This window comes from Populus nigra, chromosome 1 (assembly GCF_951802175.1).
Source record: "Populus nigra chromosome 1, ddPopNigr1.1, whole genome shotgun sequence".
NCBI classification, from domain to species: Eukaryota; Viridiplantae; Streptophyta; class Magnoliopsida; order Malpighiales; family Salicaceae; genus Populus; species Populus nigra.
The window spans coordinates 35,996,269-36,016,293 of record NC_084852.1 but is presented as its reverse complement, the minus strand read 5'-3'; the positions used below and the strand labels follow the sequence as shown (position 1 = coordinate 36,016,293).

The 20,025-nt window shown below is 31.0% G+C and overlaps 1 protein-coding gene across 1 annotated transcript; it reads right to left on the bottom strand.

Annotated features, from left to right (window-relative positions):
* Nucleotides 1-191: 191 nt before the first annotated feature.
* Nucleotides 192-4,480, bottom strand: LOC133691129 (proteasome subunit alpha type-5). Its single transcript, XM_062111475.1, has 9 exons — nt 4,324-4,480; nt 4,139-4,220; nt 3,068-3,148; nt 2,400-2,513; nt 2,202-2,303; nt 1,591-1,649; nt 963-1,065; nt 641-706; nt 192-467 (listed from the first exon to the last, which is right to left on the bottom strand). Exons 1-9 carry the CDS (start codon nt 4,335-4,337, stop codon nt 375-377), a joined length of 714 nt encoding a protein of 237 aa, XP_061967459.1. The 5' UTR covers nt 4,338-4,480; the 3' UTR covers nt 192-374.
* Nucleotides 4,481-20,025: the final 15,545 nt, after the last annotated feature.

The following is a 20,025-nucleotide window of genomic DNA, read 5'->3' as shown; positions in this document are numbered from 1 at the left end:
GGATGGCTACAATTCCACCATGAACATAGCCTGGAAACAACTGGCTGCACGCAGACATGGTCTTCCGTAAAGAGGTTTGTCGATTGGAATTAGAAGGTTGCAGCCCCATGAGAACCGCAGTCTTTTGAGAGGCACATATTTTCATGCGGGAATATGGATAGATCACATTTTTGGGGTTAGGGACTTGAAAATAGAAGAAAAGCATGGACTCACATCAGTTACCAGTCAAATTAAAACATTTAGCTCTCACTCAAGTTGAGTCCCCAAATCCCATAACATAACACAATTTAGAAAAAAAAAAAAAAGGGTACCCTGTTCACTCAGTTTAGGAAACAACAGGGAAAATTCTTCAAGGAAATTTCAGAAGATTGTTTTCAAAGGCGGCTAATGACTTCCTCCACCTCAGCAGGGGTGTATAAATGGTATGTGGGTGCCACCTTGGCAATGTCGACGTTGTTGGGAGTCACCTGAAATCATTAGCATAAGAAACCAGTTAATGGTAATGAAGTGTAACACGCAAACACTGAAACAGTTTGATTGATTAAACAATTTGATCTTCAAATGAAAACGGACAGAGATTCCTGCGTTCATAAATACAAACAAATTTCACATTATACTACGCAGAATAAAGCTTTTTCACCTTTTCTTCCATGACTTGCTTTAGAATAGAGAGAGCGATTGCCTCAGCTTCTTTAAGAGTAAGGTCCTGCACATGATTACCAAAATCAGTCTCTCTTCCAACTTCTAATCTTAAAGTATACGATAAGATAGAGGGCATCAAGAAGGCTAATGAATTTGATTCATTAGCAAGGATGGCAACTTATTATTTGGGCACCTCAGATACAGAGGCTGAAAAGATACAAACATCAACCACCTTGTCATCCAAACTCCACGCATTGTATTACGAAGTCTTTCAGCGTTTTAGGGAGGGGGGGCTCAAATAGGAGTCTAAGCAGCAATACCTTGTTATATTGCTCCTGCAGAGTGCTGTCTGCACCTTCTGAACCTGAACCAATAGCCTTTGCATTGCACTGCCAAAATGTGCCGGATGGATCTGTGTAATACCTGCATAATGAAAGTTTCTTGTTTTAGGCCAAAGAGCAACGACAACAAAGAGCGTTTCCACAGGGCCTCAAGGAACGTGAAGTTTTCATTCAGTATTTACTGTACAGTTAATGTAACATATTTTGCAGCTAAAGAAGCATGGAGGAACGACAATTACAAATGCTAAGGTATCAGCTCGATTACATGAAACAGAGATGACGTCCATAGGCAGAGGGAGAAAGAGAGTGAATCAGGAAGAGATTATAGGCATTTTATGGGAGGTTAACTTGCTATACATTTGAAAACAGTAGTCCTCATCTTGGACATGCTCCTACTAGTTGGGGCCAAAGAGTAAGATCCAACAGGGTATCTTACATAAAAGAGGAAAAAAAGGAGCCTTGGAGAAAAAACCACCACCAGACAAGTACAAACTGTTTATGTGCCAATAAGAAAGCATCTGAAACCAAATGAAAAACTAATTTAAAGCCATTGTAACAAGTGGCAATGTAATGATTTTGTAGCAAATCAAACAGGAGCAATACTTACAAGCTGGGTCCATGCTCATCATGACCAGCAATGAGAAGAGACACCCCAAATGGTCGAGACTGCAAAGGAGAAAGATCTTCATAAATAACAAGTGTAGAATAAATGAATATAATATTGATATTTCCAGGTTCAACCTTAGATGATGGTATGAAAAATTGTTCCAAAAACATTCATTCACATAAATGCAGCAAGTACAGAAACTTGCTTTTCCTATCTTCCCAAAACACAGGAGGATGATCAGGCACAAAGTAAAAAATTTCAACATAAACCACTTGATGATAAATAGATGCGCCACAGCATCCAAAGCATCTTAACAAACAATGCTTATCATACATTTCTGGTATTTAAAATATCTAGGTATTGACGTGCTATGCCTAGAGATCATGAGTATCAAAATTGGATCTAAGAGATAAATACAGGAAACTGATATTCAAGAATAATCCTCATAAATCTTTGTCAGTAAAAGGAAGAGGATTTTAACATCTTTACTCTAGGGGCACATCATAATGAATAAAAACAGTTGTAGCTTAGGAAATGACCACAAAAAGAATATCATAAATGAAGAATTCAGAAAAATATAAACAAATTATCAAAAGGTAAGCAACTATTACCATGGATTCTTCATCACCTTCACCAAATCGCAGGGCCAAATCACAGAGTGCTTGTGTTGTGGACTCAACTGTCATGGGCTCACCGTATGAGAATCTATGGTTCTGCAAGACAAATTAAGAAGAAAAAAATCAGTGCAGGAGCTATTTCACCATGCCTAAGTCATGACAGCAGCAAAAAATTACAATCGACAACCATACCTGAGTTTCAACCCGTGCATGCTCAACAAGTGTACGAGCATCAGCAATCAATCCACTCATAGCACATCCAATATGATCATCAATTTCCATGACTTTCTCCACACTACTGGGCTCCTGAAAAGCAAATTAAAACAAAATGATGACTGAAACAAAGCTATAATCATTTAAATTTCAAACATTACCAAATGTGACCAGTAAACAAATTCTACATCTAAGTTAAAGTGTACTTCCTACACAAACAGGACGAACCTGTTACATAAAAACAGTAGGACTGCAGGACAATTCTTCTGAATATGACATACCAATCAGATTTTAGGATTGCTGCAGATAAATCATGGAACATGGAAAAAGTTCCAGAGCTTATGAATCATGAAGGAGATTGATTATTTAATTTAGAAAGCTCTTCAGAAATCAGAAGTCAAATATAAGGAACTGCCGCTTCTTTGAATCAACTAGAAAGACCAGATCCACTAGTCTCATTTCATAGGAGCTCCAATATGTAATTATGTCTATTGGAAATTCAAAATATTACATCCTCACAAAAAAACAAAGGAAATCATCAAACTAGCCTATCAAGGTGATCCATTCTTGGGTTTATCAAGTCAAAGCTGAATAAAAAATTTAATACCATAAAAATAAAAAGTGGATGCAAGGAGAAGAAGACAAACCAGCAGAGGTGAAGTGATACGCTTCTCAACTGCAAGTACAACACCTTCTTTCGTCTTTAAGCCAATAGCAGTTGAACCAAGCTGTAATTAAAATAACACAACTTCATTTTCAATCACGTAAACAGTAGCGCAACCTAATTAAGACCACAAAGGGAGAAGATTGAAAGGGAGGGGAGGGAAAATAAAAAGGCATTGTTGTGAAGTAAGGTTGGGACAAAAAAGCAAATAATAAGATAACGAACAATTTCCAAAAATTTTACAATTTTGCAGGTTACTTGGAAAGGAGAACTGATAGTTTCCACATTGCTATGGTTCTAAGTGAATATGTCATTAATGATGTATCCTGACAGTGGGTAATAATGCATCAACAAGGAAACTCCACAAACACTCATATTCCTACACTAAAGATCATATAATTAAAAAACTCTTAGGTTCTTCGATAACCAGAAATATCAATGCTTTCAAATGAACATATAACGAGAGAGAGAGAGAGAGAGAGAGAGAGAGATTCTCCAAGTTCTTATGAACACATATGAATACAATTAGTCATTCAAATTTTTAGCTTATTTAGATAGATCATGAGGACTTACAATTTAAACCACTTAATGCATTTAAAGGCAGTTACTAAAGTTAATTCGTTTCAAAAGGAGAACCACAAGCAAGATTTCCTAGAGAACATATAGCTAGTCATCAACATCTGCTTCTAAGACTTATAGCACCCATACGCACAAAAAATACAGTTGATAATAGAACAACTATCAGTAAATTCACGGGCTCCTAGTACTTGGCCACTCCATTATTATCATATAAGGAAAGCCCCAAAAACTTGCTACATCCTGTGGTTTTAAGAGTAACATCACAATGAATCACTACCAAACATCAGTTACCAAGACTAATTCTTCAAAACCCAGTTGAGAAATCCCAAAATAATCGTTTTCTAGCTAAATAAGGCGCACAAGATCGAACATTCAGTAATGGGTTTCGAGCAAAATTTCAGAAAAAAAGAAAAAGATGAGAACTTTTTTAATGGAAACATGAAAAGGGTTTTGAGGAAGGGTTTTAAAGGGTTACCTTGATGGCTTCAATGGCATATTCAACCTGAAATAATCTTCCTTCTGGAGAGAAAGTGTTCACTCCTCTATCATACTCAGTCCTTTATCAAAATTTAAAAACACAATCACAAATCGTCAAAAAAAAGAAAGAAAGAAGGAAACTATAATGAAAAGGAACCTAGTAACGAAGCCCCTATTCATTACCTTGTGAGAAACATCTTTGATTGGATCTAAAATGCTTTAACAATTACGTGTTCTTGGGAGTGAAAACCTTGCTTTGCTTTTGTAGGTAGTCAGATAGATGGGTTAAACTCTCTAGCCTCGCTCGACTTGTTTCACAAGACAACAAGTCCGAAACGTTTCGTGATTGGTGTTTCCAATAGTGGTGCTTTTGGGCCGAATCAAACAGAGTATTATGGATCTCCCTATCTTTAAAATCTAACATGCTTGCTTCTTTTGATCGATAATGGGCTTGTTTCTATGTTTTGATCCTCTCTTTTTAGTAAAAAGTCAATCCCCTCCTCTGCTTTTTATTTTTGGTCATTTCCCTACTAGTCGGGAAAACTAGATGACCGGCATGCGATATTTCGTGGATCTGAAAAGAAAATTAAACATAAAAAAAATATTTAAATCGTTAGAATTATTTGGAAGTGTTATTAAATTTAATATAATGATTTAATCTTTCAATCTACTTCTTTTTTTTTGTTTAATTTAAATTTTAAATTAAATCATATGAAAGTTGGCTTGATGTAATTTAATCGACTTAACAAATCTTAAAGTAACTTGAACGACAAGTAAAAACATGGCTTGACTGAAAAAACAAAATCCAAGATAACGTCTTTTTAAAAAAATATTGAGACAATGTATTATTGGATCAACCCAGATTTTGTGATTTCCTATCAAACCTTAGATCCAGGTCCATTAGGTAAAATAAATTTTCTTTTTAACTATTTCTTATTTAATTATAAGACAACAAAAATAAAAACTAGTAAAATTAAGCACCATCCAAATTTCTGATATTTGTCTGAAGTTATGATGACCTCTGAAAAACAAACTAAAATAAAATATGAAAAACGATTCAAAATTAATTAAATGTACTAAATTAGGTAGCATTTAATAAAAATTAATAAAAATAAAACGTTGAATAATAATTTTTTTTTTTTAAAAAATTAAGGTTAGCTAGTGCACTTGAGTTTTTGAAACAAATGCTAAGTATGTGGGCCTACTAACTTAGACCAGAGCGCCTAGGCCTTTCTTTATTATTTTTTAGGTCATATATCATTTCTCTTCTTAAAAAAAAATCCAAACAATTTACCTTGGCTGTGCCTAAAATCCAACAACCACTATAAAATCTATTTTTTAAATTGAGGATTTACTTTCACCAAAAAAAATATAAAAACACTATAAAAATTTATATAAACCACTTACCAACTAAAAAAGCCCCAAAATCACTAAAACAACAAAAATCAATCTCATAAAAGAAAATATAAACAAAACATATTGTACGTTTTCAGACATGTTTATAGAAAAAAACCTCATCACCATCGAACTTCTCTCATCAAATGAAACATGTTGACACCAATATTGACCATTTTCGCTACTGAATTGTGACGAAACAATAACTTTCTCTTTCCATGCCATAATTTGATCAATTCCTTTCTCTTCTCTTAAACATAGGGACTCAGAACTAGAACAATAAAATTTTAAACCAAAAGTAAAATTGCAAAACTCATAGGGACTAAAGAGGGAAAAAAAATAGGTGGACAAAAAATACTTTTTATAGTGAATTTGAGATTAGCCATGTGATTTCTCTATATTTTATACTTTCATTCTTTTTTATTGAATTGTTATTTTTTTTAATAATTTTTTAGAGATTGGCCATTAATTAGGTGTAGAAGGTTGCAATTGAAAAAAAAATGTGGTCAAAATTAAAAACAAATCGTGTTACTATGTATTGATGAAGTGATTTACCTAGTTGTTATAGTATATTCTATAATGTTTGCAAGATCCGGTGCCATTCATTTATTAGAATTTAATAAGTTTTTTGAATATATAAAATTCATATAGGGTTGCATCTTTAAAATTTCCATATGAGGAATTTAATCTTAGTTAATATGAAAACTATTCTAAAATTATTTTTATCGTTAAAAAAAATGAAAAATTTAAAAACTAAATGTTAAATAATAAACAATTTTTGATGTGCAAAGACCCATTTAAAAAAATAGAATAAAGCAAATTTAATTTTAGTTAACATGCAAGTTATTCTAGGTTACTTTTATTGTTGGAAGAACATGAAAATCTAAAGCTAAATAATAAACAAGTTTTTACGCGCAAGGATGATTTATGAAAACACTTTGATATGCAAAGAATAAGGTGAACTTATAAGGTTAAAAATAAATTTTTTATTTAAATTATGAGACGGAATGAGAATTGGATAATAATGCAAAAATTCTGAAAACCCCATTTAGCTAAAGTAGACTCCACATGTCTAACTTTAACTTTAACATATAGTGATTTTAATGTATTAATGTTGACTTATTTAAAAAAAAAACATGAAAAAAAACTCTAATAAAAAGTTGATTTATAGAAAAATTATTATTATTATTATATAATTTCAAAAATAAATAATTTCATCTCAAGTAAATTTTCTAAATTACACTAATATAAAATTTATTTATTTACTTTTTCAATAAAAAGAGACGAGAATTGATTACATGAAAAGAAAAAACTAATACAAGGCCAAACTTTATGGGTATTTGGTAAATTTAGGAGGGATCCAGGAACAATAACCTAAAAATTATTAATCCAACAATAATCTAGTCTCCAAGATATTCAAAAAAATGATGAACTCTAATATAAATAAATATATATAGTGAAATCCAAGAACTTTAAAATATAGCCAAACCAACTATAGACATATCATCATAATTCTAACATATTGCAATCTTTACTAAGAATAGAATGTTATTAAGTTAAATCTGTATATTTCTCATATAGTGATTAATATATACATGTTATAATAGTTAAATATTTTTGAACAATTAATTGTTAATTTACTACCAATGAGTCATGTAAAAAGTCTTACTTTTTATTTATGAACTAGTGAGACTTGGTTGAGCTCAATAAGAGATCTATTCACACCAAACATATAACTTGACATAAAAAAATCATAACGTTCGATCTTGTTGTTGGATTAGTCTTAAATTTCACTAGATGATTCTATAAGCTTAATTTTATAGAAGACCCGACTTACTCTAACTAGGTGAGCTTTGGAAAACCCTCAAACTAGACCTTAAATATGTTTTCAAGTTAATTTCATTGTTTTTCTTTTTTCTTTTTGGATTTATTATTGTGTTTCCTTTTTTATTTAGGATTTTAATTTTTCTATCTTTAAAGATCAATTATTGACCTAATTAAGGAGTTCAAAACTTTTTAGAAAAGCAAACTATATCAAAAGTATTCATTTAATAATAAAATATAAGTTTGATTTCTTCTATGAAAACCATATTTCATTTCATTTTATTTTAATTATATTCTTATTCTTGTTTGATATCTTTTTATATGTCCATCTATGCAAGTTGTTATTAAAGCTTAACTATTCCTTATCATTATTTTCTTATTATATCCTTCAATTATGGTTGGAAAAGAAGATACAAAATTAGATGTTCTTAGGTAAAAAAAAAATAAGGAGGTTCATCCTTGAGAAAATGACAGTTAAGATATGGTAATAGAGGACATAAAATGGTAGTATTGAGAGCCCTTATGTCCTCTCCTTCTACCAATTATTGAATCATCTCTACAATCTGTCTTTGCATAATGACCATAGATCCCTAGCTAATATTAAGAACCCTTTTAAAATAAGATATAAAAGAAAGCAATCTATTTATTAGAAAAAAGTATCGTAAATATTTATGATTTTATATAAAGCTTTTTGATTTTGTAAGAACCTTTCATGTAGAAAAGTTTATCAATTAATTGAATAAAATAGAAAGAATTTTTTAGTACAAGAAAATCATAAAAACAACAAGGACGAGAGTAATCACCAATATATTAAAAGGGTGGACTTTTGCTTAATGGGAGCAATTGAAGAGGTCATAAGAAAGGTAAGGTAAGCCAATGATTCATGATTGAAATAATATTAAGAAGAATTTCTATCCATTCAAATATGCCTAAACTTTACACTAGTGACTCCATACACTAAGAAAATAAAGTATGTGTGTTGATGATTACACTAATGGATTTTATTAGTTGGTAACAAGAAATGATTTTTCCAAAATAAAAGACCAACTAATGGCCAAATACAAAGTGTTTTATAGTAGTCCATCCAGGATGTGCTATGTTTGTAGTATTTATGAATAATTTTAAAAGCATATTAAAGGGATATAATGGTAGAGAAGTAATAGGTTGTTAGGGTAGCCAAAAATAAATTTCTAGACTGGCTAAAATTATAGAATAAAACGTAACAATGATAAAAAAAAAGTGATGGTTACTCAACCCAAACCAATCCCTCAGCAAACAATAAGTCAAGGTTTTGGTTTTATTTTTAGAATTTGATGTCATAGATATGGTGAGAAAAGGTATTAGACTAATGAGTATCATAAGCCAGATAGTCATTTGGATAAGAATTTGCAGCCAAAAAAGCATAATAAGGTATATGATTCTGTCTTTGATGATTCTAATAGCATTGGAGAGATATTTCACATAGATGAAAATGATAACGTGGTTATTCGAGAGAGTACGTTAACTCAAAAAAGTAACTCGAGTGAAAATTAGTGACACACCTATATCTTCTAGTCAACCTGTACCATTAAAGAAAAAATATGTAATTTGATAATTAATAGTGGTAGCTGTAAATATATAGAGTTTTCAAAGATAGTGAAAAAACTACAATTCAAAATAGAAAACCACTCTAGGTCTAAAAATCTGACTTGACTGAAAAAAGATACCGAGGTAGTCATATATAATTGATGTCGTCTCATTTCTCATGGAAGAAATATTATTACAATGTCTAATGTGATATGATGTTGATAGATACTTGTCATATGTTACTAAACATCCCTTGGCAATATGATAAAAGTGTTTTACATGATGGACAGTGTAATATGTACACCCTCAATATAAAAAGAAAGTATATAATATTAGCGTCTATAAAGAAAAGGGTAATTACTGAAACTAATTTAAATAAGGGGAAAACTTGTTATCTTTGTCTTAATTCATGAATGAGGTAGAGAATAAGGGGTGGTGTGTACTTTAATGCTCAGTAATGGTATTATAGATGAAAAGGCTGAAAACAGTCTTCTAGAATTTCAGGGAGTTTTGACAGAATTTGAAAATATAATACCAAAAGAATCTTCCTAAAGGTTGCCTTATATGAGAGACATTTAACATTGGATTGATGTGATCCTAGGTTCTGACCTATCAAATAAGCCAACATATGGACTCAACCTCAATGATTCTAAAGAATTATAGCGGTAAGTGGTAAAATTGTTGGAGAAATAGTATATCGGGAGAGCATAAGCCCTTGAGTAGTTTCAATTCTTTTGGTTTTGAAAAAAATGGGTCTTGGCATATGTGCATGAATAATAGTCATCTACCAAATCACGATAAAGTACAAATATCACATATTATAACTAGATAATATGTTGGATCACCTAGCTAGTTTTAAGGTATTTTAAAAAATTAACCTTAAAAGTTGCTACCATTATATTAGATCAAATTGGAGGATAAGTATAACATAGCTTTTAAGATGCGGCATAGGTTGTATGGGTGGTTGGTGATGTCGTTTAGGTTGTCCTATGTTTCTAGCATTTTTATAAGATATATACATAAGATATTAAGACTGTTCATAAACAGATTTATAGTATTCTACTTTGATGATATCTTAGTTTATAATTCATCTTAAGAGTCGTTTGTGGAGCACTAGAAAACTGTTTTTAACATATTAAGACTAAATCATTTGTATAATAATTGTAAGAAATGTAATTTCTTCACCAATACTATTATTTTCCTGGGTTCTGTTATTTTTTTTGTTAATGGTGTCTATGGTAATTAGTCCAAAGTGGTGGCAACTATAGAATGGCCAATTTCAAAAAGTATATATAATGTTCAGAGTTTCCATAAACTTGTATCTTTTTATAGTTAATTGATCTAAAAATTCAGTACTCTAATTTTCCTATTACTAAGTGTCTAAAATTGTATACCTTTCAATGAATAGAAGAAGCAAAAACTAGTTTTTAGTTGGTAAAATAAGAGATGACTAAGGCTTTTATATTAACAGTTTTTTATTTTGATAAATTATTTAAGGTGAACTGTGATGTATCGGGTTCAGGCATTAAAAGTGTTCTTAGCCAGGATAGGAGACCTATAACATTTTTCAGGAAGAAGTTGTAAAGCTTAAAGAATATTTTTTTATGTATGACTTAAGATTTTATGATATTGTTCAAACATTAATGTATTGGCAACATTACCCAATGCAAAAGGAATTCATACTTAGTACTAATCATGAGATTTTAAAGTATATTAACATCTAGCAAAAGTAGAGTCATTAACATGCTAAGTAGGTATCTTTTATATAAAATTTTATTTTTTCTCTAAGGCACCAATCCGACAGTCTGAATAAAGTTGTTGTTGCATTTAGTAGATGAGTTATCCAACTCAATATTACGCATACTTACATGGTATAATTTGAATCCTTTGAAAAGTTGTACCTAAAAGACCTAATTTTAGGTAAATTTATTTTAAGTTGATAGATGGAGGTAAACAAGGTATATGGTATTTGTGAATGGTTACTTATTTTATAGTGTATAGTTATGAATCCTAAATTATTATCTGCATGAACATGTCATTCATAAGTTATATTGTGAGGGTTGTTTTAGGCATGACAAGACCATAGTCCTCATGTCATCATATTACTATTGCCTAAACTGTCAAGTCAAGTATTGTAATTCATAAAGAAGTTTGTTATTTGTTAATCATCCAAGGATACCTTAACCAATATTGGGTTATATATTGCATTGTATGTTTTAGATTATCCTTAGTTGGATGTTAGTATGTATTTTATATTGGGTTTCACTTGTACCCAATGGAGTATGAGTTCAATCTTTATAGTAGTGGATAGGTTTTCAAAGATGACCTACTTTATTACATGGAAAAGGAACATAAATACTTCTTGGATTACCTACCTTTAATTTAAAGAGGTTATTTGCTTGCATGAAATACCTAGATCTATTACTTCTAATCAAGATACAAAGTTTATGAGTGATCTTTAGAAGAGTTTAAAAGATGAGTACTTAACTAAACTTAAACATGGCTTATCACTCCTAAATATATGGTTAGATTGAAGTGCTAAACCATTACTTATGAAATTTACTGCAAAGTTTAGTAGGAGAAAACCCTAAGCAACGAGATATGGCTTTGTCATAAATAGAGTTTGCCTATAACAGGTCTAAAAATTGAACTCTTAACTAAGTGTTTTTGAGATTATGTATAGATAAAGTCTTTTTAATGTGCTTAAGTTACCACATGTTCCTTGTATTGGATGGATGAGCATCCAGATTGAAGGTATAACATATTATCAAAGTGAAGTACACAAATAGGTTAAGCAAGCTATTTTAGGTAGTAATGCCAAGTATAAACCCCAAGACGATACTCATTATAGAAATTTCATATTTGAGGCAGGGAACTTTATATAGGCATTGCTTATTCAAGATAGATTTCCTATGAGAGGAGCACACCAACTTAAAGAGATGATGATCAGTCCATGAAAGGTGTTATAGAAAATCAATAATAATGCATAAAGACTCTATCTTCCAAGTTATTTAAAGATTTCTGATATTTTTAATGTGCAACATTTATCTCTGTCCTTTATAGATGACCAGAACTTGAGGGCGAGTTCTCTCCAACCCGAGAAGATTGATACATACAAGTTAGAAGAGCTAGATAATTTTGAATATTCAGTTGTAGATATGTTATCAGTGGATCATATAGAAATCTTAACATATTTATTTACGGACTAATGAAATAGAGTTAAGCCTAAAAAAAGCTTGTTTATGTCAAACATACAACTTAACATAAAAAAGTCATAACTTTTTATTTGACTATTGGATGGAGTTTTGATTTTATCAAATAATTTTACAGGCCTATATCTATAAGAGGCATGACTTGATGTAACCAACTAAGTTATAGAAGACCCTCAAACTAGGCCTCAAAGATGTTTGAGTCAATTTCATTATATTTCTTTTTCTTTTTTCTTTTTAAGTTTAATTTTGGATTTATTATTGTGTTTCTTTGTTTATTTAGGATTTTAATTTTTCTACCTTGTAAATATTAGTTTTTGACCTATTTCAAGAGTTCTAAACCTTTTAATGAGGCATATTATATTATAATTATTCATTTAGTAATAAAATACGAGTTAGGATTATCGTGTGAAAACCTTATTCAACTTCAATTTTGTTTTTATCCTTTCTTGTTGTCTTTTTATTTTTGTGTATGTTTGCATCAATAACTAAATCAAATTTAACCAATTTAGTGAATAACTCAGGCCTTTTGGTGCCTAGTGATGCAATTAGGCATGTGGAAACTAAAGGTTTTAAGTATTTATATGTGGATTTGTCATAATTGGATGAGTATCTACCATAAACAGACTATATAGATGATCTAACAAATACTTTTATGAACTAGTGGGACATGCTAGACCTAAAAAGAGGTCTGGTCGTGTCAAGCCATGATAGTGGTTAAAATAACAATAATAGAATATTTGACCATTGGTTCAGGCTTAATTTTTTTTCAAGTGATTCTACAAGTAGTTTTCTTTAAAAGAAACCATTTTGTTATCTATCGTACCATTGGATCCCATAAAATTAGGCCTAGAAGTTGTTATTTGGGCTAATTTTGTTAATTTTCCTAGTTTTTTTAATTTTGTTTTTGGATTTTTTATTGATTTCCTTTATGCTTTTGAATTTCTATTTACTTCTTAGCAGAGATAGAGTTTTTTTTTACTATTTAAATGTATTGTAAACCTCTAAGAAAGTTGACTCCATTAGTCTTATTTTTTAAAGAATAAAATTGTGAATTTAAGATTTACATCTGCAATCGTTTTTACTAATCGTTTTTACTTATAAAATATTTTATGTTTTCTATGTTGTCCTTATCCTTATAGTTTTTTTTTTATTTTGTTTTTGGATTTTTTATTGATTTCCTTTATGCTTTTGAATTTTTATTTATTTCTTAGCAAAGATAGAGTTTTTTTGGACTATTTAAATGTATTGTAAACCTCTAAGAAGGTTGACTCCATTAGTCTTATTTTTTAAAGAATAAAATTGTGAATTTAAGATTTACATCTGCAATCGTTTTTACTTATAAAATATTTTATGTTTTCTATGTTGTCCTATCCTTATAGTTTTTTTTTATTTTGTTTTTGGATTTTTTTTATTGATTTCCTTTATGCTTTTGAATTTCTATTTATTTCTTAGCAGAGATAGAGTTTTTTGGACTATTTAAATGTATTGTAAACCTCTAAGAAGGTTGACTCCATTAGTCTTATTTTTTAAAGAATAAAATTGTGAATTTAAGATTTACATCTGCAATCTTTTTTACTTATAAAATATTTTATGTTTTCTATGTTGTCCTTATCCTTATAGCTTTTGTTTGTGTCTATTTGTATCAGAGTCCAATAATGTTAAGTTTATTGTTTATTATGTGTTGTAATCTCATGAATATTTATTTGCTTGCTATGTGTTTCTAACAACCATTATAGAAAGAAGTTATAGAGGAGAGCATGGTCAAGGAAGGGACAAAAAGGCTTTTTATTAGGAGAGAAATGTTTAGGAGCTCATAATAAAGGACATGCAAGGGTAGATAACAGAGTTAACCTGCAGGTTGGAGGAAAGAGACCTATAAGACCAAGACTAGGAGAGTGATTATAGGTCACTGCCCACCAGTAAAAACCAGAGGCATAATCATAGGAGTTGACCTCTTTATCGAGAAAGAAATAAGTATAGATACTTCAGTTTTCATATAAAAATCCATGAGTTTATGTGAGCTTTATAGGTAGAGGATTTCATAAACTAGATGAACGAAGTTTAAAGGATTTTTCAGTGCAAGGAGTTTTCTAAATAAACACGAGTTAAGTTGATCATAATTAGATTGAAGAGCTAAGCATCTGTTTAGTGAGAACAGTTAAAGAAGATGCAATAAAGACAAGGAAAGTTAAAGTTCATTTATTGGGATAAAATTATGAGAAGACTCGTTATATTAACATAAACTTGCATCGGGTATTGAAGTCATTCATGAGAAGACTCGTGATTTATTTTGATAAAATTGTAATTTATAGTCCCACTTTAAATTCTCATTTAGAGTATTTACGAGTTGTTTTAAACACTTTAAAAAAGGACTAGTTAGTTGTGAACTACGAGAAATGTAAGTCTTTACTAATAATGTTTCTTTTCTAGGTTTTATCGTCTTTATTAATGGTGTTCAGGATGATCAGTCCAAGATTTTTGTAATTATAGAGTGCTTAACTCCAATGAGTATTCATGATGTTTAGAGCTTTCATAGACTTGCATCATTTTATAAGAAATTCATCTAAAACTTTAGTTATCTCACGGCACTCATTATTAAGTATCTAAAGAGAAGTACCTTTCAATGTATAGATGAAGCCAAATCTAGCTTTTAGTTAGTGAAATAGAAGATGATTGGAGTGTTAGTATATATGTCTAATAGCCAATCGATTGGTTACACGTGGCATTAACTTTGTTCATGTAAACATATTCAATTTTTAATAAAGGTTTTATTTATCTTTAATATTCATCAAATATTTGATTAATAAATTTAGAGTAAAGATAAAGTCCTAGGAAAAAAATGATTTACAAAGAAAATTATAAAATTATTATAATTACAGGATTCTTATTGCATTATAGTATTGTTCGTGATCAATACTCTATTAAAAACAAACATTAATTAGAGTTGTTGAGACTGATATATATTATGTTATTTTCTTTATTAAAAGAAGCAGTTTTTTTTATAAGTTAATGTATAAAAGATGTTTAGAATTAATATGTAGGTGTTTGTCCGATGACATGTATATTGAATTGATCAATATGAGAATTCCGTATGGAGAGCTTACATGTGTCTATGGAAAAGCTCTTGTTATGATTATGTAAGTGATCTTTATATTTGATATTACTAAGTTATCTTATATAAGAAATGTTATGTTTTGATCCTGACTATACATTGTCCTAATTAAAGGTAACAAACAAACAGATATTATATATAATATGAACTGTATGAAGGTATTTGAGTGATCAAGAGAGGATTCATCATCTTAGGTGAATTACAAAAAGATCAAGTAAGGACTTGATTGAATTTTTAAAAAAATTATCCTGAAATAATATATGTGATATTATTAAGGGGTAAATTAATATTTTATCATTTATATGGTTTTCAAGTTTTCCTATAAATAAAATGCTGGATCTTTTATTTTTTGTACAGTACAGACAAAGAGAAAAACTATGTAATTATAGAACACCTGAAAAACACAAAAGAAAAGAGCTAACACTCAAATACATAATAATCTCTCTCTTTTAAAAGGGTATAAGAGATTTTATATTGAAAGTTCGTATGGATTATCGTTAGAGGTCGAACATTTGAACGACTTGTGGCTTGTGATAACCCAGTCATGAAGTAATTATTCAAAGCAAAAAAAAACATATGATATTTAGGTAATTTTTGTATAAACCCTAAACAACTCTAAATTTGTCTAACGAGATTTTTGGAACTCCTAATTTTTTTTAATTTATTCTTTTCAAGAAACCCAACATGAAGCTCTTGTGTTGGCATTTCTAGATTTTAAGAAACTATTTGAGGTGGATTATGATGTATCCAAGACAGACATTGAAGGAGTCTTTTAGCCAAGATGGGCGACCAATTACCTTTTTCAATGAGAAGTTGTCCAACGTAAAAAAGAATTACTCAATGTATGACTAAAATTTTATGTTATTGTTTAGAGTCTCAGGTATTGGTGAAACTACCTAATGTATAAGGAGTTTATCCTAATCACATAACATAAAGCTTTAAAATATATAAATGAACAACATAAGTTAAGCCGACGACATGTAAAGTAGGTATCGTTTTTGTAAAAGTTTATATTTTTGCTAATACACCAATCGGGTAGCCTGAACAAAGTAGATGATGCACTCATTGGGCGAGTAACTTTGTTTAGTACCTTGCATACATAAATGATAGGATTTGATGCTTTTTGAGAGCTATATTCGGGTGATTTATTATTTAAGCAAATTTATGTTTAGTTGACAAATGAAAGTAAGTGAAATAACTTTGTACTTATTTATAGTTATCTATTTTATAGTTTACAATTGTGTATCTCATATTGTTCTTTACAAGAGCATATCATCTATGAATTGCACTAAGAGGGACATTTTGGGCAAGATGAGACATTGACCTTAGTGTTAACAGATTATTATTGGCTTAAGTTGCTATGCCAGGTATCCCAAAGAAGCCTTATCTAATGTTGGGTTATATGCTCTATTTTTTATTTTTGATGCTCCATGGCTAGATGTTAGTATAGATTTTATATTGCACTTATCTTTTACCTAACGAGCTATAGGTTCTATTTTTATTATTATGGATAGGTTCTCGAAGATGGTTTATCTCATAGCTTGTTAAAAGATCATGGATGTATCCCGAATAACCCAATTTTACTTCAACGAGGAGGTTTGTTTACATGGCATTCCTAATTCCATCACTTCAGATAAAGATGTGAAGTTTATGAGTAATTCCTAGAAGAGGTTATAGGGAAAATGTGGTTAACTGTAGACTTAAAAACTTGCTATGAAGTTTAGTAGGAGACAAGCCATATCGGTAGGATATAGCCTTGTTACAAGTAGAGTTTACTTATAATAGGTCTCAGAATTAGACTATACAACTAGGTTTATTTGAGATGGTTTATAGAAAGAATTCTTCTAAAATGTTGGAGTTATCACTTGTTCCTAATATCGGACGATTGAGCATCCAAGTTGAAGGTATGACATATTACTTGTATGATGTTCATGAGTAGGTCAAGAAGACAATCACCGACATTAATGTTAAGTATAAGACCCTGACTGATACTCATTATAAGAGAGTGACATTTGAGGTTGGTGATCTAGTATGGGCAATCCTTCAAGTTAAAGGTATGACATATTACTTGTATGGTGTTAATAAACAGGTCAAGAAGGCAATCACCAATATTAATGCTAGGTATAAAGCCCTGACTGATACTCATTATAGAAGAGTGGTGTTTGAGGTTGGTGATCTAGTATGAGCAATCCTTACTCATGACAAGTTTTTAATTGGTAAGTACAATAAGTTGAAGGAAAGAAAGATAAGAATTTGTGAGGTGTTATTGAAGATAAATGACAATGCTTATAAACTTCGCCTTCTCAATCATCTGAAGACTTCTGATATCTTTAATGTTCAACACTTGACATCTTATTTAAAGAAAAAACACAACTCAAGGATGAGTTCTTTCCAACCCAATAAGAATGATGCACTTGAGCTTATGGAAATTGAAGGTTTTGAGCATCCAGGTGAGGATATGCTATAAATGGATGGGGATTTGCCATAGACAGACTATATAGATGGCATAGTAGATGTTTTTACAAACCAATAAGATGTCTGGTCGCATCAAACCAAGATGGTGGCTTTAAATGGCGATAACAGGAGATTCGTCATTGAATCGGGTTTAGATTTTTCCAGGTGATTTTATAGGCAATTTTCTTATTAATAAACATTTTATCATTCAACAGATCATTGGATATCTTGAAATTAGATCTAAAAATTATTGTTTGGGCTAATTTTGTTAATCTTCTTAGGGTTTTGTTTTTGAATTTATCGATTTAGTTTAGATTTTGTGTTAATTTTCTTGATGCTTTCGAATTTTCATTTATTTCTTAGTAGATATATGATTTTATGACCTATTTAAAGTTCTTATGAACGTCTAAGTAGGCAACACCACTAACCTTATTTTTCATGGATATATAATTCATATTTATAACCTTCTTCTCTTTTTTTTCGAAGTTGTTTTTCTCTCGTAACTTCCCGCCTACATCACCTAACTTGGGTGTTCGCTTTCAGCACTCTAAAGTTGAAGACAACAAAGGTTAGAAAGGACAAGGTTGGATATCAAAGAAGAACATGGTGGATCCAATAAGTGCATGGCTTAGCCTAATTGTATATGTACTTCTAAGAGCACACTGACGTGCAAGCCACAAACAAACACAATATCTTTACTTGGATGCTCTGATAGCAATGCTGGAAAAAAAAAAGAAAAAAGAGGCTGCGCCTAAAAGAGTAAAGTAGCTCTGCAACTTTGTACAATAGTCGTTGCAGGGCAAACAAAAAAGTTTGCTTGCTTTGCTAATATTTCGGAGATCTAACTTTTTGTCATGAAGTGCCTTATGATAAATCTTCCTACATGGGAGTCCCAAATCTTAACACAGGTACAGTCAAAGTTTTGAGGATAATCTGAATGAATATTGCTTGTGATTTTTGTCAATCATTTCGTGCATATTAAGTTGTAGGGAGAAGGTGATCAAGGGTTTATAATCCTAGCTTAATTAGCTTGATTGGCACTGATCAGAAGGAAATTATATACGCAAGTTCTCCAAACTAAGAGCCTATCTAGTTTACTGAGTGCTGCTAATTCAGGCTTACTCAATAATTCAAAATTGCCTTGCGAGGAAAACCAACCAACACCAAGATATATAGGACGGATTCAGCTGATTTCTACGGGGACTGCCATGCCTTAAATGACAAATACTGTAAACGGTAGAAATTGGAAAGCTACCCCATATATTTAACTTCATTTCATGTTTCTAGATGACCAGTTTAAAGAACTGATCATGCATGTGTTTGATCAGCCTGATGAATTGATTTGTGATAGTATTAGTTATTTAATGTTTGATTTAACTACTACTATACTGAACAAAGAATTTTGACTCATTTGATTTTGTATGCTTGTCCTTGTGTAAATTAAACATAAAGCAGCAAAAGTCATCGTTGTTGCTTCGCCAGTGGGGTATGTTTTCACAGGTAAGGGATGCAGTTCCATGAAATAATACATGGAATAAGATGGCTGTATATTTAACATGAAGACAACAGTCTTATCAATACCCAAAACGCTAGTGTTATAAGGAGTTCAACAGGCAGCTTGAATACAAAATCATTCCTGATAGAAACTACCTAAACATTCAAATGGTGGTTGTAAGATAGTTGGAGAAGCCATGCGTTGATCAGCCTTCTTCTTGGATTAAACTGCTGATAAGCTTAACAAGTCCAAATAATGACATGGAGCCTGTAAAAGCATAACCTGCAATTAACATTGCTGTAAACAGCTAAATAGCAAAATTAACTTGTCACTGAACAGCAGAGCAGGCACATGAAGAGAATTGATGCCGGTGAAGCAACTGTGCCTTTGAATTTGTAATTAAACAACGAAATAGTTCTTATGATTGTTTTCTCGCTAAATCCTAGCGTGCATTAACGTGGGACAACAATGCCGGATGTAAGATTGCAAGAGAATCTGAAATTTATACACCCTTCCTTGTTCGAGGTAGGCTGCAAAAGAAGCTCAGCTTCCTGTCTTTCATTCTGGCATACACACCATCACTTTGCAATTTAAAATATATGGTAAATGACAGCCCACACATATCCCAATATGTCTTCTAATTGGGCGAGGCGGTTAAACCAGTGATCCAAGACCTTGGCCAGGTCAGGCAGGCTCCAGACCCAACATCTATGGTTTAAAATTGTATAATTATAGGCGACTACTGGCCTTGTCTGATATGACTAAAATTTAGTACCTTGACTTGATCGAGTTAGTGGATTCTTCAGATGCCAGCCTTGCAAAAAATA

What these genes read in the sequence shown, in the direction of transcription:
- LOC133691129 (XM_062111475.1), bottom strand. An exon ending in ATGCCATTGAAGCCATCAAG is followed by an intron (nt 3,149 to 4,138) that starts GTAACCCTTTAA and finishes TTTTAATTACAG; the next exon opens with CTTGGTTCAACTGCTATTGG. An exon ending in ATGCACGGGTTGAAACTCAG is followed by an intron (nt 2,304 to 2,399) that starts GTATGGTTGTCG and finishes TTTGTCTTGCAG; the next exon opens with AACCATAGATTCTCATACGG.